The 20,944-nt window shown below is 39.6% G+C and overlaps 1 protein-coding gene across 2 annotated transcripts in view; it reads left to right on the forward strand.

Moving 5' to 3' along the window:
• clec16a (C-type lectin domain containing 16A) overlaps positions 1-20,944 on the forward strand; it is an 81,910-nt gene that overhangs the window by 36,348 nt on the left and 24,618 nt on the right. For both annotated transcript variants that reach the window (XM_052131285.1, XM_052131286.1), the window contains 4 exons: positions 3,416-3,460; positions 6,019-6,069; positions 6,709-6,837; positions 7,307-7,427. In XM_052131285.1, the coding sequence (XP_051987245.1) occupies positions 3,416-3,460; positions 6,019-6,069; positions 6,709-6,837; positions 7,307-7,427 (346 nt within the window). The remainder of the gene's footprint in view (positions 1-3,415; positions 3,461-6,018; positions 6,070-6,708; positions 6,838-7,306; positions 7,428-20,944) is intronic.

The raw sequence follows: 20,944 nt of genomic DNA on the forward strand, positions 1-20,944 counted from the left end.
ATCACTAAATTGAATCATTAGAATCAAATTTGAAGCACTGTGTTCCTTTTAATAAGCAAATATTTTCAGCGAATAAAAACTATATTGAGCATCCACTGTCAGCCATTTTATTTAAGCTGTTCAGTGTCTTAATTTTCCCACAATGGCTGTCTTACTAAAGACAACTGTGAGCTTGTTTTATGCAACAGGCTTTCTGTGGCATCTTTAGCTAGTCAAACGAATTGTTAGACGCAGTCTTAAGTTAATGCAACCGGCCCCAAATTTAAGGTGAACGGGCTGTTGGATAATGTTAACCAATAGCCAAATAGCTATTTAGGTAGTGTTTTTTTTTTGTTGTTTTTTTTTTGCATTCAGTCTGGCTCCATTCTGGTGTGTAATGCCCTCATTTCACAATACAATCAATTCTATGATGGAAGAAATCAAGCTCCGACCGTATTTTCCCCTTGCTGATTATCTAATTTCACATTAAGGAAGTTAAATGTGTTAAAATTTCATGTCGACTTTTATTCAAGTTGCTTTTAAACAATGACATCATAGCAAATAACAGGGACAGCTCCCCTGTTGCAACCTGAGTTTAAGTGACTTACTCAAGGGCACCAAGGTGAAAGTTCATGGAATCACCCCTTATGACCGTTTGAACTTATGATCTTTTGGTTACTGGCCCTGACGCTTGTGTAAACGTCAAACATGGGATCTGAGAAAGTCTTTGCTATTTTAGTCTCCATTGCTTTGCTGTATTTACAGATATTCCAGAGTTGTTACTGTGTTTGTTTCCTTCACTTTCTATCACAACCTGCAGAGGAAATAGTGGTTTTCCCCTCTTAAGTCAAACTCTGGGATTCCCCCAATGTACGGGCGCATGCAAGGGACAGTCAATATTTTACATTAGTGTGTATAAATGGATATAGTTTATAATGTATGTGATTTTTCCCACTGTACTTCCAGAAATTTAGAATTCTTTCTGCTGTGTTGACATGTTGTTGGGCTCCATCCTTTGACGTTTGTTATCCGGTCTGTTGCACGCACATGCGCTATTCAAACACCCATCAGAATGCCGCTTATGTGTTTACATGACCACATTAAGCCGAGTTCTCTGAGAGAAATCTAGGTGTGTTAAACCGCTTTCTCTTAATCCTTGAAGGGGCTTAAGGAAATCGGTGTTCTAGTAAATTAGCGTTTTTGTAAAAACCCTGGAATAAACCGTTTTCTTAAGCTAGGGGTGCTCACGCTTTTATGGCATGAGATCTACTTTTTCAAAATGCTATTACAGTAAGATCTACCATGCACAATTTAAATATTTATTCTGTTTTCACAATACCAACATTTCAGTAGTTGGAACCAATACCAGTGAAATTTGATGATTCACAATGCAAAAACTAATATAACTAATTTGTTAATTGGGTAAACATTGTTTCAAGTTCTCAAGTATTTATTCAAGACAAGGAAACAGTCAGTAATAAAATAAGAAAAAGAAAAAACAACAAATTAAGAAAACTGTGCTCAAAGTTTCAGCAGTACTAAAGTATTCAAGTAAACATTCTTAAATGTGGATTACTTCACTGTATGATTATAATACATTCATATTTTATTTTAAAGCTACTAAAGTTATCCAGCCAAGAGCAATGAATGGTTTTCTTGCTTTCATGTTATTGTTGTTAATATTAATGACATAGTGGCAGGTCTATCAGGCTGCATTTACACTGCTAGTCATAATGCACAGATCCAATATTTTGATACAAATCCACTTTTTTGTCCCATTGTTTACACTTCAGGAATAACTGACTGTGTTTCTATCAATACCTTGCTAAGACAGGCATTTTGAAATGTATTTGACCATCACATAGGTGCGTATCTGTGAACGCTCTCACAACACACAAACACCCAAAAACAAGCTGTCTATCAGTGAGCTTCCGAAACGTATGATAGCAGGGAAGGAGTCATTAATGTTCACAAGGAAAGCGATACCTGATTGAACAATTCAGTAATATTTATCAGGAAAGTGCTACCTGATTGGTCAGAGAAACTATAGCCCTACCCCTAATTGTAACCACTCAGGTAGAGTATTAAGTAGTAATACATAAGGATACATTTTGAAACGTAACAGTGCCATTTTCTTTTTGATGTTGGACCAAATAGGTAAGTAAAAATAGTACTTGTCATGGCCTCCCAGTCCCTCCCATTCACAATTATCAAGGTTTAGCCTGCATTATTTACTTCCATGTTCCAAACCTGGTTGTGTGAAAAGGTTTCACTGCAGTACTCAAACAGCACTGTCTCACCTCCATCAACCAATCGGAGGCTTGGGACTCTTGTGCTCAATTAGTAACAATAAACTTGTCTAGTTACTCACTATCCATCTACTAGCCTCTTCCCCCTCGAGAAATTGCTAGCTTAAATACACAACCCTTGCCACCTGTGCTATTTGGAACAAAACTTTTTAATTGAAATAAAATTAAACTACGTCTTCTCCGTAATTAAGAGAGTGAAAATAAACGCATAATAATAATAATTACGACGGATAAAAATATAAAGCAAAACAAACATTTGCACGATTAAATGGTGTAGACTTTCAATAGCTCAAATGAGCACTTCCACATTGGTTTGTGCTTCCCTATGGGTTTACAACCACTCAGCTAAGACCCAGAAAATTTAATAAGCAGATCCAAAATAAATAATTATCATAAAAATATAATAAAACTAAATTTGAGTCAATAAAGACACTGTTATGATCCGTGATGGGAGACTGTTCCATAAGCTTTCCATCACAGTGCCCTTGCTGAATTTCACCATGACCTTGCTTGCAATAACTGAAGGCAAAGAAGGCTATATGACACATGAAGACATAGCAAACAAATTTTATTCAGAATCATGTTGGTTGTATTGCCAAATACACCACAGCATGGAACTGTGACTGTTTTCTGTTTAACTCTAGAATTAGCTGTGGCTTTAATATTTTTCTAATGGCCAGCTTGGCCAACAAGGATAAAAACTGTGGTAAATTTTGCATTTACTGTCTTTCTCAATAATAGAGAAGTGTGTCTCATGACGTGCAGTTAGGTTGAAGAGAATTGAAATGATTCTTGCAAATTTGCTCATGAACCACTGCACATAAGATTATCCAAGATTGGTTGCAACATATTTCTAATTTATTGGTCGTTTCTAAACACACACACACACACACACACACACACACACACACACACACACACACACACACACGTATACACACATTGGTTTTTCCTAGTAATTGTTCTCACACTGGGTAATGGTTCATTTCAGTCTTATTTTGAAACTAGACAGATTACATGGAATATATCCAAGAATCACTCCTTATTCAATGCTAAACTGTTCTTGTTTATTATATTGTGTTGTACAACTCAATCATACTAGGAATAAGATGGTGTTTCCTTTTTAGGGTGCCAGAGAAGAGAGTCTTCACCTTTTGAGGCGGTTTTATAAGGCAAGATGCTCTTTTTGTGTTTATTGTTTCTTTTAAATGAATAATTCACCCAAAAATGTTTATTCTGTCATGTTTTTCCAATCAAATGTCTTCAGGAGACTTATATTACATGAGTCATATGGCACATGTATGGCACTTTTTTGGTGATTTATTTTTTTTTTTTGTCCTTTTTGGAGCTTGACTGACATGGTCACTATGAATGTAATGTAATTATATTGTATGTAATAAAGGCTGCTTAAAATGTACATTTTTGTGTTTGACTAAAAAAATAAATGCATATGGGTTTCGACATGAAGGTTTGTAAAAAATGACAGAATTTGTATTTTTGTGTGCTCTGTCCTTTTAAATCTCACATCAAGATCAGCAATGCTCTTTTATGGGCTTACTGGAACTAGAACCCAGCAAGTTCAAGGCAACAGAGCTTCATGCTAATAATGTGTTTTCCTGTTCTTGTAATTATCCTCAGTGTTTCCCCCAATTGTATTTGATTTCTTTTAACGACAGAGGTAGAATTAAGCTCAGACAGCTCATTCTAAGACTTTGCTGTTTTGAGTTTCGTGAAAATCCTGTTAAAACATGTCAGCACTCTTGGTGGCTTATCCACTTTCAGACATTTCTGTGAAAGTGAGCTTCAGTTAAGTAGAGTAGAATACTCTAATCAGTGACAGCTATCAGGACTGTGGCAATCAGGCAGGTTCCTGCGAGATAACAGTAGCCGAGTGTGTTCACCTTTTTTCTGTGGACCCTGGCCACCATGAGTTATTTAATTAAGACATTTTGACTCATGAAATTTGAGTACCCTGGTGTGACACTCTTTTTAGCGTATGCTGAGACTCCAGTTGGTTTTACTTTCACAATTCAAAGAAAAAGCTTTTTCAGTACACAATACGTAAGCAGCACATTCCAATTGATGTTATCTGACAAGTTTATTATTATTTATGAACAGGAGTCATGCAGTACACACAGATTATCACAGTACTGAATGTTCTGTTCTGAGAGTATGGAGAGCCCTGGGAGGCCCCATGTTTTTAGTATCACATTACGTTCCTTTTACGTGCGTTTATCAGTGTCCCAGCTGTTCCAACAAACTGGCCAGACACGCACAGTGCCAGACGAAAGTATGGACGCACCTTCTCATTCTTTTAATATTACTATTATTCACACTTTAGAATAGTTGTTAGTCATCAGAGCTATAAAATGGAAAACCACTGATGGAGGCATGAGAAGTGTGTAGTGACCAAAACGTTTACAAGATTTTATTTTAGGTTCCTCGAAGTAGTCACACTTTTCCTAGATTATAGCGCTGCACATGAGGTGCCACAAGGGATCATTTTGAACACTTTTGAAGGAGTTTCCATGTAGGCTGGTCACGTTTGGATTTTCTTTTCCGACACTCTTCAGTCCAACTCATCTATTCCCAATCATTAAAATCATACATCGACTCAGACATAGACACATAATATACTTCTGTGCATCTGTCATTTCAAGCAGTTAAGCAAAAGCCTTTTGATCAAAATGTTTTTAAGGTCATGAGAATGTAAATTAATGTGGCCAGGCCCAGTTTCTCATTGGTGTCGTTAACACCCTTTCTCATCCTGTCCCTCCCTTCATCTTCCCACTGGACTTCTTGTGGCACAGAATGTTCAATTTAATTACGTTAATATGTTAATGAGTCTAGTACTAACACAAGTCAAGTAGTAACCTTAAACCATGAATTTCCATTTAGGAAATTAAGACTAATTGTCATCCTATTAGTCAAATAAGACAAGTGTTTATACACGTTGGAATGGTCAGGGGTGATTAAAGGAATTGTCTGCCCAAAAATTATATCCTGCCCTTATGTCGCCCAAACCTCTTTTTAAGTCTATTGAGTAAATAGTGACTCTTGCCTGTCATTCTCCAAAAAGGACAAAACACACAATTAAACCACAGCAATAGACCTTTATTCAAAGTAGCGGGATCTTTGATATTTGATGGCTGTGAGGGATAGACTTACCGTCTCTTCAATGACATGCACTGTAAAAAGTAGTATAAAGCTCTTTTTCTAATTTTCCACAACTCATGTTCTATTGAAATGAGATATTTTTCAATGTTTCGTCAGCAGAATGATCCAAAAACACTTTAACACTAAAAAACTATTCAACCCATTGTCATTCCTGTCAAAAATCAAAAATAGCGCTGCTGTAAATAAGGTCTATAGTAGTCAATATGACTTGTACATTGTATTCCAGAAGTCTTCTGAAGCCATTCAATGACTTTTGTGATAAACAGTCTAAAAGTTAAATGGCGAAATGAGACTTTTTGTTCCACAATATAAATTCATTTGGTTTTGGAGCGACATTAGAGTGAGTAAATAATGACAGAAGCTTCATTTTTAGGTGAACTATCTCTTTAACACAGCTTAAATTTCACAATAATTTGTTTACACTGTTGGACTAATTTTTTATCTTTTAAGAAGTTTGTCTTTCTCAGTAGGGTAGTGGGCTTTACATTTTGCTTTTGTTATGTGTTCCTTGTTTACATCATGGTGAGATGTGTTTTCTGGAATGTTCTTGTAGGGGGAGGAGATCTTCCTGGATATGTTTGAGGATGAATACAGGAGCATGATGGTAAGCCACCTCACAGACCAAATAAACATCTCTTTTGCAACCTCACTCTTAGTTTATGCTATTGCTTGATGATACAGCAACACATCCTGCTTCCGGGATGAGAGTAAAACTTTGTCACATCAATATTAGACATTTACTGGATAAGGAGTGACTAATGCAGTGTGTATTTACAGTGGCACCTGTGAGTGTTGAAGTCACACAGAAACAAATGTATGAATGTCATTGCATTAGATAACAAAATACAAACCAAGTGGGATTTATTTGAGAGAATTATGGCACAAGCACAGTTGTCGAGTAAAACATTTTAGAAAAAGAAGAAAGTTAGGTTTTGAATGATAAAATACTTAAACATAACCTACTAATATTTGACAACCAGAAAGTGTCCATAGTTATTTATATAATATGATAACTACACCATTGGTTAATCTGCTAGGGCACCTGCATGAACTTGAGGGGAAATTTCTTTATACAAGAAAAAAATTGTTCAGAAAAGTGAAGTTAGTCCTGAGAAAATCTCTAGCATCATTTGTTTCCAAATGCCACATGGTTTGATATATCTTCCTCTTATACAATAAAAATCAGATTCTTGGAAATATTGTTTTTCTTAGTGTGATTATTATTGTGTTATTTTTCTCTTAGAATAAGCCCCTAAATGTTGAGTATCTCATGATGGATGCATCCATTTTACTTCCTCCCACTGGAACCCCCCTTACCGGCATTGACTTTGTGAAGAGACTGCCCTGTGGAGACGTTGAGAGGACACGCAGGGTTAGAGATAAACATAAATACTTATTGAAAGTTATGAGATGATGATATATAAGTGGAAAAGTATCCTTTTGGCAAATATTTTTTGGGGGGATTTCTTACAGTCCATGAATCCATGTGTTCCCTGGCCAGTTTGTGTACGCCATTCTGGAACAACATCCAAAGTTGTTTGAGATACTGAGTAATTGATTTTATGTAAAGTGTATCAGAAGTGATCAGTACAAATAACTGGTGAAGTCACATTTGTAATGCAATATATTACATTGAGGCTAGTATGAATAGGTTCTTTATTTGAGGACGTTGAGAACAAATTATTAACCCTAAAGCACTAAAGTACACAAAAGGACAATAGCTCTTAGCTTTCATGCAGGCTTTTATTATTGCCTTGTATAAACAGACATTCCAGGAAGATGCGTAATGGCTGTGATAAATTATGTGTTAATTTATTGTGCGCGTGTGTGTTTCACTGCAGGCTATCCGTGTGTTCTTTATGCTGCGCTCGCTGTCTCTACAGCTTCAGGGAGAACCAGAAACACAACTTCCTCTCACCCGACCTGAGGATCTCATCAAGACAGATGATGTGCTTGACCTGAGTAAGACCTTTTGAGTCACGTAGACCTGATGCTACACAAGTTATTCCAAATACAAAGTTTGATGATTATGCTGGTTTTCAAATCTACGGTTTTCTATATAATGATATTTTTGTTACTAGGACGGGAATTTAGGATTTTAATTTGAATATGTTTTCTTGTAATTGAACATGTGGTTTTGAACTTGAATTACATCAAACTTGAAATTCAAATGCACATGGCATTTCCTGCTAGTGCTTCATCAATTAAACCTTTTCACTATGGCAATATCAAGCAAATCTCAAGCAAAAGTTGCCATTCGATTCATATGAATCTTTACGATAACTCACCTTTACATTGGAATTTTTATGATAAAATGTATTGTCATCTGGGGCCAGATTCACAAAAATATTCTTAAGATAAATTATAAGAAGTTAATGTTAGTGTTCAGTTCTTAAGAAGTTCTCAAATATTTTCTTAAGAACATCTTAATTTTTTTTTCTTAAGAATAAAAAGACAGGCTTTGACATTGTCTGATCAGCCTGCTCATGGGCTTGCCTTGTCTAATAACCAACAGCAAATTCAATACTTAAACACTGCTAAATTGTAACGTTAAATTTATCTATCAACCTGTGAAACTTCACAAGCAGAAGGAAGGCCCACGACACAGGATTTCTCGTCACACAGGTCAGACTTTAATTCACCTGCTTTCTATTTTGTGGACAGCGTAGGTACTTTTCGTTGCTTTGCACACAGGCAATAATTCACATTCAGTATAAAGAAATGACTTCGGAAACACCCATTAGCTTTTGAATACTCTGTAGAACACACATCAATGCTGTAAACTCGTTTTCTCTCTCTCTCTCTCTCTCTTTCTGGCGGTGGGGCAGTTTATATCCCGCTCTCCCCATGCTCACTGGAATTAGAGACAGGTGTTAGACATAATTTAGCTCAGGTGTAAAAGCCCTTACCGATTTCTCTCTCCGGATGGGTGCTCGACCGAGCCCCCGTTGCCACATACCCCCACTGCCCGACTTAGGCCAGGGTCCATCTGGCCTGCCTACCACTACCCCCCATTTCTGGACTGGAAGTCAGTGACTGCCATCTGGGCCCCCCGTCTGTGGACCACCTTGAATTTAAAGGGCTGGAGAGCCAGATACCAGCGGGTGATCCACGCGTGGATGCGGTGGAGCCATTGGAGTGGGGCGTGGTCCGAGCTGAGGGTGAAGGCCCGCCCCAGCAGGTAGTATCGGAGGGTGAGGACCACCCACTTGATGGCCAGACACTCCTTTTTCACGGTGCTGTACTTTGTCTCCCTCAAGGAGAGCTTACATCTGATGTAAAGCACCGGGGTGCTACTCCACCTCCACCTCCACCACTTGCGATAGTACGGCCCCCAGTCCTCTGTCTGAAGTGTCCGCCTGTAATAGGAAAGGGAGAGAAATTATGTGCATGCAAAAGTGGCCCCTCGCAAAGTGCAGCTTTTTGTGTGAACGCCTGTTTGCACTGCTCCGTCCACAGGACTGGAGCTGGAGACCCTTTTTAGTGAGGTCAGTCAACGGGCTGGTGACGTCTGAAAAACTATGCACAAACCTCCTGTAATAACCAGGAACTGCCTCACCCCCTTTTTGATCGTGATCGCTGCAGTCTTGTCAATTTGGTAACTCACCTGGCCGTGGGCCATGTGGAACCCCAGATACTGTACCTCCACCCACCCAATCGCGCACTTCTTAGGGTTTGCTGTGAGCCCTGCCCACCGCAGTGATCTCAGAACCGTGCCGCTACTAATCATTACTGTAAATGATAATGTCATCTAGATAGGTTGCGGCATAAGCCGAATGCAGCCGTAGGAAAGAGTCACAAATTGGTGCAATCCAAACAGCCATGGAGAAGGCTTTTTTTTCATGGGAAGCTGGTGTCAAGGGGATATGCTTATAACCCTTTGTCCAATCTAGAGTCAAATAAAATAAAGCAGTGCCTAACTAATCGAGTGTAAAGGGATCAATGGAAAGGAGGAGGCGAGAACCGGCTTTTCAATATAAATAATAGTTTAATGATAAACTTAAAAGAAGACACAAACACACACATGACGGACATGTCCGTAAACGATCTCTCTCTCCCACACAATCCCCTGCAGTCGACCTTTAACCCAGAGGCATAATTAGCCTAATACGGGACCGGGTGTGTTGGATCACGGCCCTGCCCTCCGCCCTGCCACATTCCTCCCTCGTCCCTCATTCCTCCCCCACCCCTCTTTCCCTGGGGGAGGGCGTGCTTTACGTCTAGTCTGCCGGCAGTTCATCCCCATCTACCTGGACGAGGGAGGGGACAAGGGAGGGAAACAGAAATAATTAAAATGGGGGGGTACTTCCTGTAACAGTGTAGTACCCCCCCAAAAAACTGTAAAATTTAAAAGAGGGAAAAGGAAAACGCAGAGCGACAGTGAGAGAGAGATGAAAAAAAAAACTCGCCAGTTCTCCGATACGCCACAGCTTGTTCCACATCGAGGGGCAGTGGTGGGGCAGTGGTGGCTCAGTGGTTGAGGCTCAGGGTTACTGACCAGAAGGTCGGTGGTTCAAGCCCCAGCACCACCAAGATGCAATTGTTGGGCCCTTGAGCAAGACACTTAACTCCAGGTTGCTCCGGGGGGATTGTCCCTGTAATAAGTGCACTGTAAGTCGCTTTGGATAAAAGCGTCTGCCAAATGCATAAAATATAATATAAAATATACATCGAGCAACTCATCAACACGGGGCATCGGGTATGGGTCAAATTTTTAGACACAGCGTTGACTTTTCTATAATCCAGACAGAACCATACAGACCTGTAAATCTTGGGAACTAGAATAACCAGGCTGGACCAATCACTGTGGGATTACTCTATTACCGCCATATCAAGCATTACATCTGATTCTTCACAAACAATTTTCTTTTTGTGTTCGGGCAAGCGATAGGGACGGCTACATATCACCACGCCTGGTTCGGTCTCGATGTGGTGCTTGATGAGGTTCGTACGACTCGGTAGAGTGGAGAACACATCTGCAAATTCTTGTTTGTAACTTGGCAAGCCCTGTGAGTTGATTCGGTGAGAGGTGGTCTCTTTAAGATGTTATTTACGACGATATTTAAGAAAAAATATTTTTTCTGAGAATTTGAATGCTGCTTAACATTTTTTTCTTAATTAAGAAGAAAATGGTAGTCAAGAAGACATTTCTTCTTAAGAACGTTTCGTGAATCCGGCCCCTGGTTCCCTTTCTGTTATTTCAGATAAACTGCAGTTAGATAAAGATGCTAATTCGAATACATTTTAACAGAAAAATAAGTGGAATTGATATATTTCTTATGAACTACAACAATTTTCTTGGTTTTGAGATCTGATGACCTTCCTTCTTGTTGTATCTCTCACTCAGTCAAATAGGGTTTACCACACATGACGAAATCACACTCTCGTTGCCTATGCACCGTACACATCTTTCATGCAATCTGTGGGTTTGCACTGTTAACCGATTCTTACATCACCCTAATGTGTTGCATGGAGGCCCCTTGTCTCAGCACCTTTAACATAGCTTTTGTGTCCAGGTGTACTGTAATCTCAGGGCCTCTCACTTTGACAGGTAAGAGGGGGTGTGTGAGCAAGAGAACTGACTCAGACCTTCCACTGAGGCCGTTGCTGAAGCTGTTGCAGCCGTTGTGGGCAGCAGCCTTGAGTTCTTCCAGTACATCTTGTGTCTAACAGTAAGGCTTCTTGAGCAGCACCTACAGGCTGGGTCAGAGAGTGGGCAGAACAAGCCCTGGAAGTGTAAACAGGTGGGAGGAAGCTCAGATCTTGCTGCCAAAATCAACCCACTGTTGCTTCCTGTCTCACAGCACAAAAGGGTTAATGCACAAGCCAGACATCTGGCTGACTGTTTTCAGTCTGTATTTGAATAGGTCAAGCATTAGGATTCAAGATAAATTGATAAAAATACTTTCTGCAAAGAGCATTAGTAGGTCACTGAGTATTTTTTCCTAAAATGGCCAGTGAGTGTTTATAACTATAGGTAAACCTAGGAGTGTAAACATGCAGATGTGGGTCTGGAGCTTCAGTTAATGTTCACATCAACCATCAGAACGGGGGAAAATGTGATCTCAGATTTAGACCAGTGTTTCCCAACCACTGTGCCATGAAAGACTGTCAGGTGTGCCATGGAAAATTATCAAATTCCACAAAATAATAAAATGAATGAAAAAATAATTTTAGGGATCCAGACTCCTCACCTTTTGACAAAATTCACTGGTTTGAAACCATAATCGGTCACTTTTGTGATGTGCAAAAGTGACTGATATTTATACAGGTTAAGGGTATGAATTCACATGAATTGTGTCAGCACTGCAGACATTGAATTCTATGAATTGGTGCCACTTTACACCAAAGTGTTTTTCTCACATGTTTTTCCTTCACAAACAATGTCTTTGACAGTACTACGCAACAAAAAAACTGTCCAAATTTGTAGAGAGATATTGAATGTATCATAACATTTTAGTATTTTACTAGTATCAGTATTTTAATAGTTTTATACCTTTTGTACCTTGGTTAATTTAAAATAACCAAGAAAACGCTAAGACCTAAACATAAACAAATCTTTATTACTTTCTGCTATAAAAGAAACTGGCCATTTTTTCTCTCATCCAAATACATATTTCAATATTTATTGTGCACACCTGCTTTCTTGTGTGGCAAACTCGTAAAATCGCCCCTTCATGACACTTTTTGCAATGTGGAGGGCAATGTGCCGCTTGACGCTGGCATTGAACGTAGCATTGACGCCTCAACTGCACTCATGTAAAATGTGCTTTACAATGACGAAAGAAAATTATTGAAACTCAAAATTATTATTATTTGGCTATTGTGGTCTTTTCTGAAAAAAGCTTTGCTCAGCAGTTTAAATACTGTAGTAAAATGATACCGTTAATCTGCTTTCTTTATATAATTCTTAAACATTCGAATGAAGTCAGTAAATATGAATTGCAAGTTTTAATGGAGAAGCTAAGAACATTATTTACATTTATTCATTTGGCAGACGCTTTTATCCAAAGCGACTTACAAAAGAGGAAAAACATAAGCGAATCATTTTAAGGAGACATTTGTATGAAAAGTGCCATACTAAAAAGTTTTACTAGCATCAGAATAGCATTCGTAACAGATTTTAGGTAAAAATAAATAAATAAATAAATATATATATATATATATATATTTTATTTTTTTATTTTTTGTGACTGGTTAAGTGCTCTTGGAAAAGATGTGTTTTTAGCTGTCAGAGAGCGAGTCAGCTTCACGGATGAAGTTGGGAAGGTCATTCCACCAATGTGGTATGGTGAAACTGAGAGTCCTGGAAAGTGTTTTGGTGCCTCTTTGTTTTGGTACAACAATGCGACGTTCCTTAGCCGACCGCAGGCTTCTGGCAGTAGTGTAGATCTGCATAAATGATTTTAGGTATGCTGGAGCAGACCCAGTGACTGTTTTATATGCCAGCATCAGCGCCTTGAATTTAATACGTGCATCAACCGGCAGCCAGTGGAGAGAGACAAAGAGTGGTGTAACATGCGCTGTCTTTGGTATATTAAAGACCAGACGTGCTGCTGCATTCAGGATTATTTGCAGAGGTCTAGTTGCACATGCAGGAAGGCCTGCAATTAGAGAGTTACAGTAGTCCAGTCTAGTTATGACAAGTGACTGAACAAGCAGTTGTGTGGCATGTTCAGAGAGGAAAGGTCTTATTTTCATGATATTGTAGAGTGTAAATCTACATGATCTTGCAGTCTTTGAGATGTGGTCTGTGAAATTTAGATTGTTATCGATGGTTACCCCTAGATTTCTGACCGTTTTGGAAGGCGATACTGTAGTTGAACCCAGCTGCATGGTGATGTTGTGTTCAACAGCAGGGTTGGCTGGAAAGACAAGGAGTTCGGTCTTGGCTGGGTTGAGTTGCAGGTGGTGTTCCTTCATCCAGGCCAAGATGTCTACCAGAGCAGTCACTGTGGTGTCGTTGGGCTGAAAAGACAAGTAGATTTGCGTGTCGTCAGCGTAGCAGTGGTAAGAGAAAACATGTGGCTGAATGATGGGTCCCAGTGATGTGTATATGGAGAAAAGAAGTGGCCCAAGCACTGATTCCTGAGGTACCCCAGTAAGTAACTGATGTGGCTTGGATACCTCACATCACTAGGCTCCCTTGAAGGACCTATCTGTGAGATAGGAGGTCAACCAGTCCAGCACAGTTCCTCTGATGCCCAGAGTAGAGAGGGTGGAGAGAAGTATCTGATGGTTGACTGTGTCAAAGGCAGCAGAAAGGTCCAGCAGAATTAGAATGGATGATTTGGATTCAGCTTTTGCCTGTCTCAGCGACTCTGTGGCAGCAGGGCAGTCTCAGTGGAGTGTCCACTTTTGAAGCCTGACTGATTGTCATCCAGCAGCTTGTTCTGTGAGAGATTCTGATTGAAAACTGCCCTTTCAAGTGTTTTTGCCATGAATGGGATGAGAGAGACTGTTCTGTAGTGTTCTATCTGTGTGGGGTTAAGTGCAGGTTTTTTCAGCAGTGGGGTTACTCGAGCCTGCTTAAATGAAGTGGGAAAAATGCCTGTAAGAAGAAAGACGTGTGCAAACCAACGGTGGAGTCGGTTTTACTACAGATGGAAGAATCATGTTAAATTGAACAAAGTAGTGTTCAGAGACAAGTAAAGGTGTAACAATAATATTTGAGGTGGTACAGTTACGTGTAAAAATTAGGTCCAGCTGGTTGCCCGATCTGTGAGTTGCTGTGGTGTGTAGCCTTTCCAAATCAAATGAGGCCAGAAGAGTATTCAGTTCAGTGGCCTGGGGCTTGTCTTGGTGTATGTTGATATTGATTATTGATACTCATTAATATTATTAGACTATTATTGTTGTCTTTTTTGGATGAAAAATAATGCTCAAACTGAAGGAAAACAATAGATCTGCTTTGTTCTTTTAATGCTTAAACTCTATAAAGTCTCTTGGTAGATTTAGGTCATGAACGACGCAAAATGATTCAGTGATGCTCATTTGTCGCCAACTAGTGACAGCTCCAGAAGGTGTCACTGAACTAATCGTTTAATAAAATGTAACAAATTTGTGAAACATTTTTTATTGACTATAAACATATATGAAAATACAAATATACATTGAGTCAACATTTAACATTTAATTCCCACTATTACCCCTCCCTAATCACCAACCACACCCTGACCCACAGCAAACACCCATATGGTCACAAATAGAATACACACACACACACACACCAAAAATAAATAATCATATATATACACTCACCTAAAGGATTATTAGGAACACCATACTAATACTGTGTTTGACCCCCTTTCGCCTTCAGAACTGCCTTAATTCTACGTGGCATTGATTCCACAAGGTGCTGAAAGCATTCTTTAGAAATGTTGGCTCATATTGATAGGATAGCATCTTGAAGTTGATGGAGATTTGTGGGATGCACATCCAGGGCACGAAGCTCCCGTTCCACCACATCCCAAAGATGCTCTATTGGGTTGAATCAGTCGGCCCATTCTCCTCTGACCTCTAGCATCAACAAGGCATTTTCGCCCACAGGACTGCTGCATACTGGATGTTTTTCCCTTTTCACACCATTCTTTGTAAACCCTAGAAATGGTTGTGCGTGAAAATCCCAGTAACTGAGCAGATTGTGAAATACTCAGACCGGTCCGTCTGGCACCAACAACCATGCCACGCTCAAAATTGCTTAAATCACCTTTCTTTCCCATTCTGACATTTAGTTTGGAGTTCAGGAGATTGTCTTGACCAGGACCACACCCCTAAATGCATTGAAGGAACTGCCGTGTGATTGGTTGATTAGATAATTGCATTAATGAGAAATTGAACAGGTGTTCCTAATAATCCTTTAGGTGAGAGTATATGGAAGTCATACCACACCGGAAATGAGGGTGCCCTATCTGACTTCCATTTCCTTAAAATAATCTGCCTGCCAATAATATCACTAGTCAGGATCCAATTTTTTATTTGTTTGTCCCCCAAATTTATGATCGCCCAGAATACAGAGTCTGGGGCAAAACGAAATATGAATGTCAAATATGAAACTCTGAACCTTCATCCAAAACTCATAGATCAACATCACTTGCCAGTGATGTCTGGAAAGGACCTGCCATACAACAGGCCTACAAACCCTCGGTCCAGGCTCTCTCAGCCTATTATGGACAGTCTAAGCACTGATGGAGGGATTGTGCATTTCTGGTGTAACTCAGGCAGTTGTTGTTGCCAGTGATGTCTGGAAAGGACCTGCCTTACAACAGGCCTACAAACCCTTGGTCCAGCCTCTCTCAGCCTATTATGTACAGTCTGAGCACCGATGGACGGATTTTGCATTCCTGGTGTAACTCGGGCAGTTGTTGTTGCAATCCTGTACCTGTCCCGCAGGTGTGAAATTCGGATCCTGTGCAGATGTTACACATGGTCTGCCATGGCAAGGACGGTCAGCTGTCCTTTCTGTCTCCCTGTAGCACTGTCTTAGGCGTCTCACAGTACAGACATTGCAATTTATTGCCCTGGCTACATCTGCAGGCCTCATGCCTCCATGCAGCATGCCAAATGCACTTAACGCAGATGAGCTGGGATCCTGGGCATCTTTATTTTGAAAGGTCTTTTTAGTGTCCTAAGTTCTTATAACTGTGACCTTAATTGCCTACCGTCTGTAAGCTGTTAGTGTCTTAATGACCGTTCCACAGGTGCATGTTCATTAATTGTTTATGGTTCGTTGAACAAGCACCTCTAAACACAAACAGTCCTTGTGGGCCTACAGGAAACCCATGATAACTTTGCAATTGGATTACTCAAGACCAGTGCTTCTATACAAATTTTGTGAGACAGAATTACCCAGCAAAAAATAATCTATAAATCAAACTCCAGCCAATACAAAAAAAACATGTAGATTCATCCACATAACTGTCCCGGAGGTGTGTTCCTCCACAAAACAAGCTCCAGCCGCTAGCAGTACCAGCACAAAAAGAAACAAAAAAGGAGCCCAACTTCCTCGGAGAGTCAAGATGGGCAGCAACGTGAAAATCACCAAATGTCTTACAATTTCCATTGTCTTTATGAAGGACAATGCTTGCTGTGGGCATATACATCCTCTATGGCCATCCTTAGTGTCTATTCTTAGTTTGGCTGGAAACATCAGAGTAAAAGCGACCTTTCATTGATGTAAGAGATTCTTGCATTCCCTGAAACGTTTGCATTTCTTTCTTGTCGCATTCCCTGAAACGTTCGTGTTTCTCTCTTATCGAATTCGCAAAGTTCGGGATCAAGAAAATGCTGTGGTTCTTCCAAGAAAGCTTTCCTTTACTCCACGGATGATCTCAGAAATTTGGCCAGAATTGGTTGGGGCCTGTCTCCCTCAGTGGATCTCTGAGCCAGAACTCAGTGAGCTCACTTGGAAAGAGCCCATCTAGGAATTTTACCATTATCTTGGCCTTTCTCATGCTCAAGAATTCCAACAATTCATACGTTGTTTCGTCATGTGTGCGGGTGCTGGGTTGGTCAATCTGCACTCCTGACCTGTCTCGAATTGAGAATGTGTGCATAATGATGCTCAAATAGGGCAACAAAGGCCCATACAGTTGTGCAACTGAAGACCTGCATATTGGATAAATGGGGGAAATTCTGCTTGCTAAGCTTAACAAACTTGTGTCTTCAGTGCCCAAATGCTTAAAATTGTCATTTAGAAGAAATGGTCATGTTAAACAGTGGTAAATATTTGTCTGTCACAACTTTCATGGAATTATTTAAAATGAGTGTATATTTTCCACACACAAAAATTATATAAACATAAAATAATGTGTTGTGGTGCTTTCAATATAGCACAGGGTATATTGTTGTTATTGCCATATTGCTTACTTTCCCAACTTTTTTTTAGAATTGGGGTTATATATTGGGGTATATATATTTTTAAATAATTTGCACTTTATGTTGGCTCTTAAGAACACCAATTTTCCTGCCTGGAAAATCTCTGAATATATAGCCCTACTTCACAATAACTGCCCTGCAATGTACAGCTGGCACATCTTGCATCATCATGATTTGTGATAGCAGTTTTGATGTCCTTTAAATGTGCATCCAGGAATGGCTCATGAGTGAGTGGATGGAACAAGTGCCTTGCTCTCAAGCGACAAGAGAGACAGATATTCAGACAGATAGACAGACAGATAAACCTGAGATACTGACATGCCTGTTTCGACACAGGTTATTTTTAGACATGCAGGAAATGACGCATGCCATGCACACAGTAGATCATGATGCATTGTATGAACCTACAGTTGAAGTCAGAAGTTTACACACACTTAGGAGGAAGTTATTAAAACAAATGTTTGAACCACTCCACAGATTTCATATTAGCAAACTATAGTATTGGTAAGTCATTTAGGACATCTACTTTGTGCATGACACTAATTATTTTTCCAACAATTGTTTACAGACAGACTGTTTCACTTTTAATTGACTATATCACAATTCTAATGGTTCAGAAGTTTACATACACTAAGTTAACTGTGCCTTTAAGCAGAAAATGGTGTCAAGCCTTTAGACAATTGGCTTCTGATAGGAGGTGTACCTGTGCATGTATTTTAAGGCTTTCTTTCAAACTCAGTGCCTCTTTGTACCACAGAAGAAAAATTGTGGACCTCCACAAGTCTGGTTCATCCTTGGAGCAATTTCCAAATGCCTGAAGGTACCATGTCCATCTGTACAAACAATAGTACAGAAGTATAAGCAGCCATCATACCGCTCAGGAAGGAGATGCATTCTGTCTCCTAGAGATGAAGGTAGTTTGGTGCGAAAAGTGCATATCAATCACAGAACAACAGCAAAGGACCTTGTGAAGATGCTGTAGGAAACAGGTAGACAAGTATCTATATCCACAGTAAACCGAGTCCTATTTCAACATAACCTGAAAGGCTGCTTATCAAGGAAGACGCCGCTGCTCCAAAACTGCCATAAAAAAGCAGTTTGCAAGTGCTTATGGGGACAAAGATCTTACTTTTTGGAGAAATTTCCTCTGGTCTGATGAAACAAAAATGTAACTTTTTCATCATAATGACCATTGTTATGTTTGGAGGAAAAATTGTGAGACTTGCATGCTGTTGAAAACCATCCAAACCTTGAAGCATGGGGGTGGCAGAATCATGTTGTGGGGTTTTTTGCTGCAGGAGGGACTGCTGCACTTCACAAAATAGATGGCATCATGAGGAAGGAAAATTATGTGGATATATTGAAGCAACATCTCAAGACATCAGCCAGGAAGTTAAAGCTCGGTCACAAAGTGGTCTTACAAATGGACAATGACCACAAGCATACCTCCAAAATTGTGGCAAAATGGCTTAAGGACATTAAAGTCAGGGTACAGGAGTGGCCATAACAAAGCCCTGACCTCAGTCCAATAGAAAGTCTGTGGGCAGAACTGAAAAAGCGTGTGCAAGCAAGGAGGCCTACAAACCTGACTCTGTTACACCTGTTCTGTCTGGAGGAATTGGCTAAAATTGTGAGAAGCTTGTGGAAGGCTACCCAAAATGTTTGACCCAAGTTAACAATTTAAAGGCAATGATACCAAATACTAACAAATTCTACAGCTGTGGCCAAAAGTATTGGCAGTGACATACATTTTGTGTTTTGCAAAGTTTGCTGCTTCAGTATTTGTAGATGATTTTTTTCACATGTTTCTATGGTATACTGGAAAACAATGATAAGCATTTCATAAGTTTGAAAGGCTTTTATTGGTAAAAACATCCAATATATGCAAAGAGTATTTACAGTGTTGACCCTTGTTCTTCATAACCTCTGCAATTCGCTCTGGCATGCCGGATATCAGCTTCTGGGCCAAATCCTGACTGATGGCAATCCATTCTTGCCTTATTAGTTCTCGGAGTTTATCACAATTTGTGGGCTTCTGCTTGTCCACTCACCTTTTGAGAATTGACCACAGGTTCTCTATGGGATTAAGATCCGGGGAGTTGCCTGGCCTCAGATCCAAAATGTAAATGTAATGATCTCCAAGCCTCTTCATTATCACTCTTGCCTTGTGACATGGTGCTCCATCATGCTGGAAAATGCATGGATCATCAACAAATTGCTCCTGGATCACTGGGAGAAGTTACTCTTGCATTCACCTTTTCTTCTCCGGACTACCGATTTTCCAGATGTTCCAAACAGTCGGAAGGCGGCTTCATCAGAGAAAATAACTTTTCTCCAGTCTTCTGCTGTTCAATCCTTGTATTTCCTGCAGAATTTCAGACTGTCCTTGATGTTTTTATTGGAGAGAAGTGGCTTCTTTGCTGCCCTTCTTGACACCAGGTCATTGTCCAAAAGTCTTCACCTCACTGTGCGTGCAGATGCACTCACACCAACCTGCTGCCAATATTGAGAAAGCTCTGCACTGGTGGTGACACGATTCCATAGCTGACACCTCAGGAGGAGACGGTCCTGATGCTTGGGGACACACTGGGACATCCTGAAGCATTCTTCACTGCAGTTGAACCTCTCTCCTTGAAGTTCTTGTTGATCCGGTAAATGGTTCTTTCAGGTGCAATATTCTTTGCAGCAATTTCCTTGCATGTGAGGCCATTTTGATGCAAAGTGATGATGGCTGCACGTCTTTCTTTAGAGGTAACCATTGCAAACAAGAACACAATGATTGGAAGCACTTCTTTCCTCCTTTTATAGCAATCAGTCTGCTCTTATAATCCAATCAGAGTGATAGTGATTTCACCTGACTAGTACTCGTTCACACTTTCCCAGGTGCTGCTGATATGATGAAATTATGTTAGCTGGTCATTTTGTGCCAGGGCCAAATATAGTGAAATTTGGGTTTTTGTAATTAAGTTCATTGTTTTGGCCAATGAAGCTTTTTGCAATTATTTAAAATGCATCTGTATCAAAATATCACTCTGCACAAAAATCTACAAATAATGTGAATCAACACCACAACAACTGAAGCAGAAAACTTTGTGAAACACAAAATGTATGTCACCGCCAATACTTTTGGCCACTGCTGTTATGTAAACTTACCCACTAGGAATGTGATGAAAGAAATAAAAGCTGAAATAAATAATTCTCTCTACTATTATTCTGACATTTCACATTCTTAAAATAAAGTAGCGATCCTATCTGACCTAAGACAGTGAATGTTTTCTATGATTAAATGTCAGGAATTGTGAAAAATTCAGATTAAATGATTTTGTCTAAAGTGTATGTAAACTGACTTCAACTGTACATTAATTCAGACTTAATATTTTCCACTTATTGCTGTCATTAATGTCAATCTTTCAAAGAATTCATTTTAACGGCTAAACATGCAACTGCATGCTCAAATATATTTTATGCCCCACTCGCTTTCTTTTTTGCATGTATTTACGTAATAATTATTACACTCTTGTCATGTGAATGCTTTGTGATAAGTTCTCAGAAAAGCACTTGAACACTTAGTCACATTGTACTTTTATATGTAACACCCCACC

This window comes from Xyrauchen texanus, chromosome 8, assembly GCF_025860055.1.
Source record: "Xyrauchen texanus isolate HMW12.3.18 chromosome 8, RBS_HiC_50CHRs, whole genome shotgun sequence".
Lineage (NCBI taxonomy): Eukaryota > Metazoa > Chordata > Actinopteri > Cypriniformes > Catostomidae > Xyrauchen > Xyrauchen texanus.